The 7,838-nt window shown below is 49.5% G+C and overlaps 1 protein-coding gene across 1 annotated transcript in view; it reads left to right on the top strand.

The window, feature by feature from the left end:
- TRPM4 (transient receptor potential cation channel, subfamily M, member 4) overlaps positions 1–4,961 on the top strand; it is a 64,441-nt gene extending 59,480 nt beyond the window's left edge. The window contains exons 18-22 of the mRNA XM_011979310.1: positions 3,320–3,516; positions 3,813–3,945; positions 4,111–4,183; positions 4,272–4,377; positions 4,602–4,961. Coding sequence (XP_011834700.1) covers positions 3,320–3,516; positions 3,813–3,945; positions 4,111–4,183; positions 4,272–4,377; positions 4,602–4,606 — 514 coding nt within the window. The 3' untranslated portion in view covers positions 4,607–4,961. The remainder of the gene's footprint in view (positions 1–3,319; positions 3,517–3,812; positions 3,946–4,110; positions 4,184–4,271; positions 4,378–4,601) is intronic.
- Positions 4,962–7,838: the final 2,877 nt, after the last annotated feature.

Below are 7,838 nucleotides of genomic sequence, written 5' to 3'. Positions count from 1 at the left end.
GGAATTGCTTTCTTAATTTCGTTTTTGGATTGTTCATTGCAGGTGTGTGGAAACACAACTGATTTTTGTGTGATCTTGTACCCTGTAACTTTGCTGAATCTGCAGCTCTAGAAGCTTTCTTGTGAGTCTCTGGCATTTCCTATATATAGGATCATGTCATCTGTGAATAGAGATATTTTTACTTCTTCCTTTCCAATTTGGATGCCTTTTATATATTTTTTCTTGTTTAATTGTTCTAGCCAGAACTTCCAGTACAATGTTGAATAGCAGTGGTAAAAGTGGATGTCCTTGTCTTGTTCCTGATCTTAGGCAGAAAGCTTTCAGCCTTTCACCATTAGGTATGATGTTAGCTGTGCGTTTCTCAGAAGTACCTTTTCTCATGTTGAGAAAGTTTATTTCTATTCCTAGTTTATGATTTTTAAAAATTATGATGCCTGGGCATGGTGGCTTATGCCTGTAATCCCAATACTTTAGGAAGCCCAAGTGGGAGGATCACTTGAGGCCAGGGGTTCAAGACCGACCTGGACAACATAGTGAGACCCTATCTCAATAAAAAAAAAATTTTGCCAGGCATGGTGGTGCATGCCTGTAGTCCCACCTACTCAAGAGGCTGAGGCAGGAGGATGGCTTGAGCCCAGGAGGGCAAGGCTGTGGCTGCAGTAAGCCATGATTTCACCACTGCCATGATCATGCCAGCAACAGAGTGAAACCTTGTCTCAAAAAAAAAAAAAAAAAAAAAAAGCCGGGCTTGGTAGCTCATGCCTGTCATCCCAGCACTTTGGGAGGCCAAGGTGGGCAGATCATGAGGTCAGGAGATCAAGACCATCCTAGCTAACATAGTTGTAGGGGCCCGCCCTACAGGGTCTGTGGGTTTTTCTCCCTGTGCGTGGAGATGAGAGATCGTAGAAGTAAAGACACAAGACAAAGAGATAAAAGAAAAGACAGCTGGGCCCAGGGGACCACTACCACCAAGACAGGGAGACCAGTAGTGGCCCTGAACACCTGGCTGCGTTGTTATTTTTTGGATACAAAGCAAAAGGGGCAGGGTAAAGAGCGTGAGTCATCTCCAGTGATTGATAAGGTCACGTGAGTCACGTGTCCACCAGACAGGGGGCCCTTCCCTGTTAGGTAGCCGAGGCGGAGAGAGAGAGGACAGCTTACGTCATTATTTCTTCTATGCTCTTTTCAGAAAGATCAAAGACTTCAATACTTTCACTCATTTTCCTACTGCTATCTAGAGGGCAGAGCCAGGTGTACAGGATGGAACATGAAAGTGAAACAGGAGTGTGACCACTGAAGCACAGCATCACAGGGAGATGGTTAGGCCTCTGGATAACTGTGGGCAGGCCTGACTGATGTCAGGCCCTCCATGAGAGGTGGTGGAGCAGAGTCTTCTCTAAACTCACCTGGGGAAAGAGAGACTCCCTTTTCCCGTCTGCTAAGTAGCTGGTGCTTTTCCTTGGCACTGACGCTACCGCTACACCACAGTCCGCTTGGTAACGGGCGTCTTCCCAAACGCTGGTGTTACCGCTAGACCAAGGAGCCCTCTAGTGGCCCTGTCTGGGCGTGACAAACGGCTCACACTTGTCTTCTGGTCACTTCTCACTATGTCGCTTCAGCGCCTATCTCCATATGGCCTGGTTTTTCCTAGGTTATAATTGTAGAGCAAGGATTATTATAATATTGGAATAAAGAGTAATTGCTACAAACTAATGATTAATGATATTCATATATAATCATATCTACGATCTATATCTAGTGTAACTCTTGTTATTTTATATATTTTATTACACTGGAACAGCTCATGCCCTTGGTCTCTTGCCTCGGCACCTGGGTGGCTTGCCGCCCACACACGGTGAAACCCCGTCTCTACTAAAAATACAAAAAATTAGCCGGGCGTGGTGGTGGGTGCCTGTAGTCCCAGCTACTCGGGAGGCTAAGGCAAGAGAATGGCATGAACCCAGGAGGGGGAGCTTGCAGTGAGCCAAGATTTTGCCACTGCACTCCAGCCTGGGTGACAGAGCGAGACTCTGTCTCAAAAAAAAAAAAAAAAAAAAAATCATGAAGTGTTGTTGAATTTTGTCAAATGCCTTTTCTGTGTTGGTTGAGATCATGTGGTTTCCCCCACACCTTGTTCTATTAATGCAAATACCATTAATCAGTGGTATTTGCACTGATTTTTGTATGTTTAACTACCCTTACTTTCCTAGGATAAATCCCATTTGGTTATGGTGTAAAATCCACTTAATATGCTGCTGAATTAGATTTGCCAGTATTTTTTCAGGATGTTTATATGTATATTCATAAGGGCTACTGGTCTGTAATTTTCTTGTGATATCTTTATCTGGCTTTGGTATTACGGTAATGCTGGCCTCATGGAATAAGTTAGGAAATGTTCTCTCCTTTTCAATCTTTTGGATGAATTTGAGGAACATCCTTGTTATTATGATTCTTTTTTAAATGTTTGATAGAATTCACCAGCCCAACCATCTGGTTTTGGGCTTTTCTTTATTGAAAGGTTTTTGATTAAATCTCTTATGATAAGTCTATTGAGATTTTCTATTTTTTCTTGAGTCAGCTTAGGTAATTTGTGTGTTCCTAGGAATTTGTCCATTTCACTTATCTAGTTTGTTGACATGTAATTGTTGATAGTATTCTCTTACAATCCTTTTTATTTCGGTAAGGTTGGTAGTAATGTCTCCATTTTCATTTCTGATGTCAGTTATTTGTGTCCTAGCTAATTTTTGAGCCCAACTTTAACATGACTTCAACCTCTACCTTAAGCCTTGATACCACGTCCAACTTGACCTCTGACATCTGACCCTTGGCCCTTCTAACCTGACCTTTTTTTTTTTTTTTTTTTGAGACGGAGTCTCACTCTGTCTCCCAGGCTGGAGTGCAGTGGCACGATCTCAGCTTACTGCAACCTCCACCTCCTGGGTTCAAGCGATTCTCCTGCCTCAGCCTCAGCCTCAGCCTGCCCAGTAGCTGGGATTACAGGTACCCGCCACCATGCCTGGCTAATTTTTGTATTTTTAGTAGAGATGGGGCTTCACCATGTTAGCCAGGCTGGTCTCGAACTCCTGACCTCAGGTGATCTGCCCACCTCGGTCTCCCAAAGTGCCGGGACTACAGGCGTGAGCAAATGGGCCCGGCCCTAACCTGACTTGTAATCGCATCCTGTAACCTCTTACTTTAGTGATCTTGACTTCTGTCTGCTGCCCTAGACTTTGAAAAATTATTGCCTGGCATCTAACCTTTGTCTTTGACCTTGGCTGGGCCCTGACCTCAAGTGACCTTTGACCTCTGGCCTCTGCAGCTACACGTTCGGCAAAGTACAGGGCAACAGCGATCTCTACTGGAAGGCGCAGCGCTACCGCCTCATCCGGGAATTCCACTCTCGGCCCACGCTGGCCCCGCCCTTTATCGTCATCTCCCACTTGCGCCTCCTGCTCAGGCAATTGTGCAGGCGCCCCCGGAGCCCCCAGCCGTCCTCCCCGACCCTCGAGCATTTCCGTGAGAACAGAGCTTGGCTTAAAAAGAAGAATAGGGGACCGGCAGCCTGGAAGGCGAGGGGAAGGGGCATGCCCCAAATAACTAATGGGCGTGGCTTAGGCAGCGAGGGGCGGGGTTTAAACAACAAGGGGCGCGGCTTAAGCACTGAGGGGCAGGGCTTAGGGGTGAGGGGCGGGGCATGTTCTCGAATCACCAGGGGCCGGGTCTGAGATAGCGTGTTCTGAGGGTGTCGGAAGGGGCTGCTGGGCTTGGGAAGGGACGTGGCCTTAGCCCTTTGACTCCGCCCGCCCCTGCAGTGGTCTGCCTTTCTAAGGAAGCCGAGCGGAAGCTGCTAACGTGGGAATCGGTGCATAAGGAGAACTTCCTGCTGGCACGCGCTAGGGACAAGCGGGAGAGCGACTCCGAGCGTCTGAAGCGCACGTCCCAGAAGTGAGAGCGGGGCCTGGTCGGGGATGGGGCTTCTGGCCTGGGGCGGATCCTGACTTCGGTTGAAGTCAGGGTCCTGGGAGGGAGGGAGGAGGCCCAGGAAGCAGGCGAGCCCCCGGGGGGTGGGTGGGCTACGGGTGCCCCCGGTAAGAGGCCCTCCCTTCTTAGGGTGGACATGGCACTGAAACAGCTGGGACACATCCGCGAGTACGAACAGCGCCTGAAAGTGCTGGAGCGGGAGGTGAGGGCTTGGGGTTTGGCTGGGGAACTGCGGCAGGGGTCGGGCAGGGGTTTCCATCTCCTGCTCTGACATTCCTCCCTTTCCCCAGATCCAGCACTGTAGCCGCGTCCTCGGGTGGGTGGCCGAGGCCCTGAGCCGCTCTGCCTTGCTGCCCCCAGGTGGGCCGCCACCCCCTGACCTGCCTGGGCCCAAAGGTTAGTGTGTATCATCAGCCTGTGCATCTCCAGCCTCTGTTCCTGTATGTTTGCGTGTTTTTCTCTCTTGGCGCCTTTCCAGTGTCCCTGGGTCACTCTCTTGGTCTCCTTTGAGCATTTTGTACTCTGGTCTTCGTGTTCCTTCTTTTATGCCAGTCTCCCAGTTTTTCTGTCTCTCCCCTTCCCTGCCAATCCCCAGCTCTCTCTTTTCTCTCTTCCCCCAGACTGAGCCCTGCTGGCAGACTTCAAGGAGAAGCCCCCACAGGGGATTTTGCTCCTAGAGTAAGGCTCATCTGGGCCTCGGCCCCCGCGCCTGGTGGCCTTGTCCTTGAGGTGAGCCCCGTGCCCGTCTGGGCCACTGTCGGGACCACCTTTGGGAGTGTCATCCGTACAAACCACAGCATGCCCGGTTCCTCCCAGAACCAGCCCCAGCCTGGGAGGATCAAGTCCTGGAGCCCGGGCCGTTATCCCTCTGGGGACTCTGCCACAGCAGGGGAGGCTGGAGGGTTAACAGGGACCACAGACCCCTCACCACTCACAGATTCCTCACACTGGGGAAATAAAGCCATTTGAGAGGAATTGTGTCCAGAGGCTTGATTCTTGGGGGAACTGGTGGGTGTCTAGATCCTTCCAGGGTGGGAGCTGGAGCTGGGGTGTTGGGTTTGGGGTTCTTGGTGGATTTGCTGCTGTAATTCAGATATTTCGGAGTCCGTTTCCTCCCCCCAGCCCCATTGTTCTTGCCTGAGACCCAGCACCTTCTGTCTGCAGTGTTCTGACAGCTCTCACTCCAGTAGGACAAGACCCCATCTGTACCCCTCCTACCCAGTTTCAACTTTCCAGTGGAAAAATAACTCAGTGATAATAAGCAAAGTATTTCCTGGAGTGGGGGTGGGTGGGTGTTGTGTACATCTGCTTTGGCAATAGGGAAACGGATGATGCAAATTTGAGTAGATAAATGCATACGTGTCTTTAAAAAGTCTAATTAGTGGGAAATTGCAGGCCAGGCGCACACAGGGTTGAGGCAAATATGCATGATTATACATGCAGTTTAACTAAATAACGCGTAACAAGCTAAACTGGTAATGACAAGGTTGAACTGACAGCAATTATTAGTTAAATAGCACGAAAGCCACCAACAACCAACACGTCCAAAAATCAAAACCAAAACATCCTTCCTCCAAATTGGAGGAGATCCAAGTATCTGTCACTGTGGGTGCAGAGTAGCGTTGAAACATAGCCAAGTGTTATGTGGCAACCGCGACTTCTCTGGAAGATGCTGAGTTAGTTTTCACCAACCCAAGTAGTAATAATCACTATAATGTAACTTCCTTCCTTCCTTCCTTCCCTCCTTCCTTCCTTCCTTCCTCCCTTCCTCCCTCCCTTCCTCCCTCCCTCCCTCTCTTCCTTCCCTCCCTTCCTTCTTCCTCCCTCCCTCCCTCTCTTCCTTCCTTCCTCCCTTCTTCCCTCCCTTCCTTTTTCCTTCCTTCCTTCCTCCCTCCCTCCCTCTCTTCCTTCCTTCCTCACTTCTTCCCTCCCTTGCAGTGGCACGATCTCCCTTCCTTCTTCCTTCCTTCCTTCCTTTTCTTCTTCTTTTTTTTTTACTTTGAGACAAAGTCTCGCTCTGTCACCCAGGCTGGAGTGCAGTGGCACAATCTCAGCTCACTGCAAGCTCCACCTCCTGGGTTCAAGCAATTCTATCTCAGCCCCTGGAGTATCTGGGATTACAGGTGCCCGCCACCACACCCGGATAATTTTTGTACTTTTGGTACAGATGGGGTTTCACCATGTTGGCCAGGCTGGTCTCAAACTTCTCACCTCAGGTGATCTGCCTGCCTTGGCCTCCCAAAGTGTTGGAATTACAGGCGTGAGCCACCGCACCTGGCCACTTTTTCTTCTTTTCTTTCAACAAGATCTCACTCTGTCACCCAGGCAGAAATGCAGTGACTCAATCACAGCTCACTGCAACCTCACCTGGTGGGCTCAAGCAATTCTCCCACTCAGTCTCCTAAGTAGCTGGGACTACAGGCTCGCACCACCATGCCCGGCTAATTTTTTGGATTTTTGATAGAGATGAGGTCTCACCATATTTCCCTGGTTGGTCTCAAACTCCTGGGGTCAAGCAATCCACTCACCTCGGCCTCTCAAAGTGCTGGGATTACAGGTGTGAGCCTTCATGCCCGGCCTCCAGTACTTTCTATATATATCTGTCCAGCATTGTTTTAAGTGCTTCATGTGCACTAAATCAGTGAATCCGATGATAACCATATAAGGTAGGTACTATAATTTTCTCCATTTTGCAGATGAGAAAAGTGAGACACAGAAAAGTGGCTCTAATAAAGTCACACAGAAAGTGGCTGAGTTGGATGCTGGGCGTGGTGGCTCATGCCTGTAAAACAGCACTTTGGGAGGTCAAGCAGGTGGATCACTTGAGGCCAGGAGTTCGAGACCAGCCTGGCCAATATAGCAAAACCCTGTCACTACTAAAAATACAAAAATTAGCTGGGTGTGGTAGTGGACACCTGTAGTCCCAGCTACTCAGGAGGCTGAGGCAGGAGAACTGCTTGAACCCAGGAGGCGGAGGTTGCAGTGAACCGAAATTGCACCACTGCACTCCAGCCTGGGTGACAGAGCAAGACTCTGTTTCAAAAATAATAATAAAAAAATAAAAATTGAAAGTGGCTGAGTTGGAACAGAAATGTGGGCAATCCAGAGAGCATCTGTAATGCACGATTTTATATTTGGAAATGTCAGCTGCTGCAAAGCCACAGGAACACACTCCGTCCATGTGCGAGTTTGAGCTTTTGTCTCTCAGCTGCAAATCCACCCTTGTCTCAGCTCTGTGATGCTGGGGCGTGGCCTCTGCAAGCCTTGTTTTTGCTTTCCCAGTCGGTTGCTATAAGCCCCGGCCTAAAGAGGGCGCTAGACGGAGACCAGCGATTGGAGGAGGAAGCAGGGATTTGCTTCATCTATTTGCTCCAGGCTTTCAAGCAAGCATCGTCCCAGAACAACGCTCCCTCTGACAGCAGCAGTTGCTTCCAGGTTTTTTGTTTTTTGTTTTTGACGGAGTCTTGCTCTGTCGCCCAGGCTGGAGTGCAGTGGCACGATCTCAGCTCACTGCAACCTCCGCCTCCTGGGTTTAAGCAATTCTCCTGCTTCAGCCTTCTAAGTAGCTGGGGTTACAGGCATCTGCCACCACGCCCAGCTAATTTTTGTATTTTTAGTAGAGACGGGATTTCACCATGTTGGTCAGGCTGGCCTTGACCTCCACTTCAGGTGATCCACCTGCCTCAGCCTCTGAAAGTGCTGGGATTACAGGTGTGAGTCACCGCGCCCGGCCCTCTTCCAGGTTTTAAGTTTTATTTTTTGGCATCTCCATAACCTGTTTCTTTTTCTATTTCTTTTTCTATTTCTGTTGCCCAGGATGGAGTGCAGTGGTCGAGGCTCACTGTAGCCTCGACCTC

The sequence above is a fragment of the Mandrillus leucophaeus genome, unplaced genomic scaffold (genome assembly GCF_000951045.1).
Source record: "Mandrillus leucophaeus isolate KB7577 unplaced genomic scaffold, Mleu.le_1.0 Scaffold200, whole genome shotgun sequence".
NCBI classification, from domain to species: Eukaryota; Metazoa; Chordata; class Mammalia; order Primates; family Cercopithecidae; genus Mandrillus; species Mandrillus leucophaeus.
The sequence above is the reverse complement of the archived record's forward strand: the minus strand, read 5'-3'. Positions and strand labels throughout refer to the sequence as shown.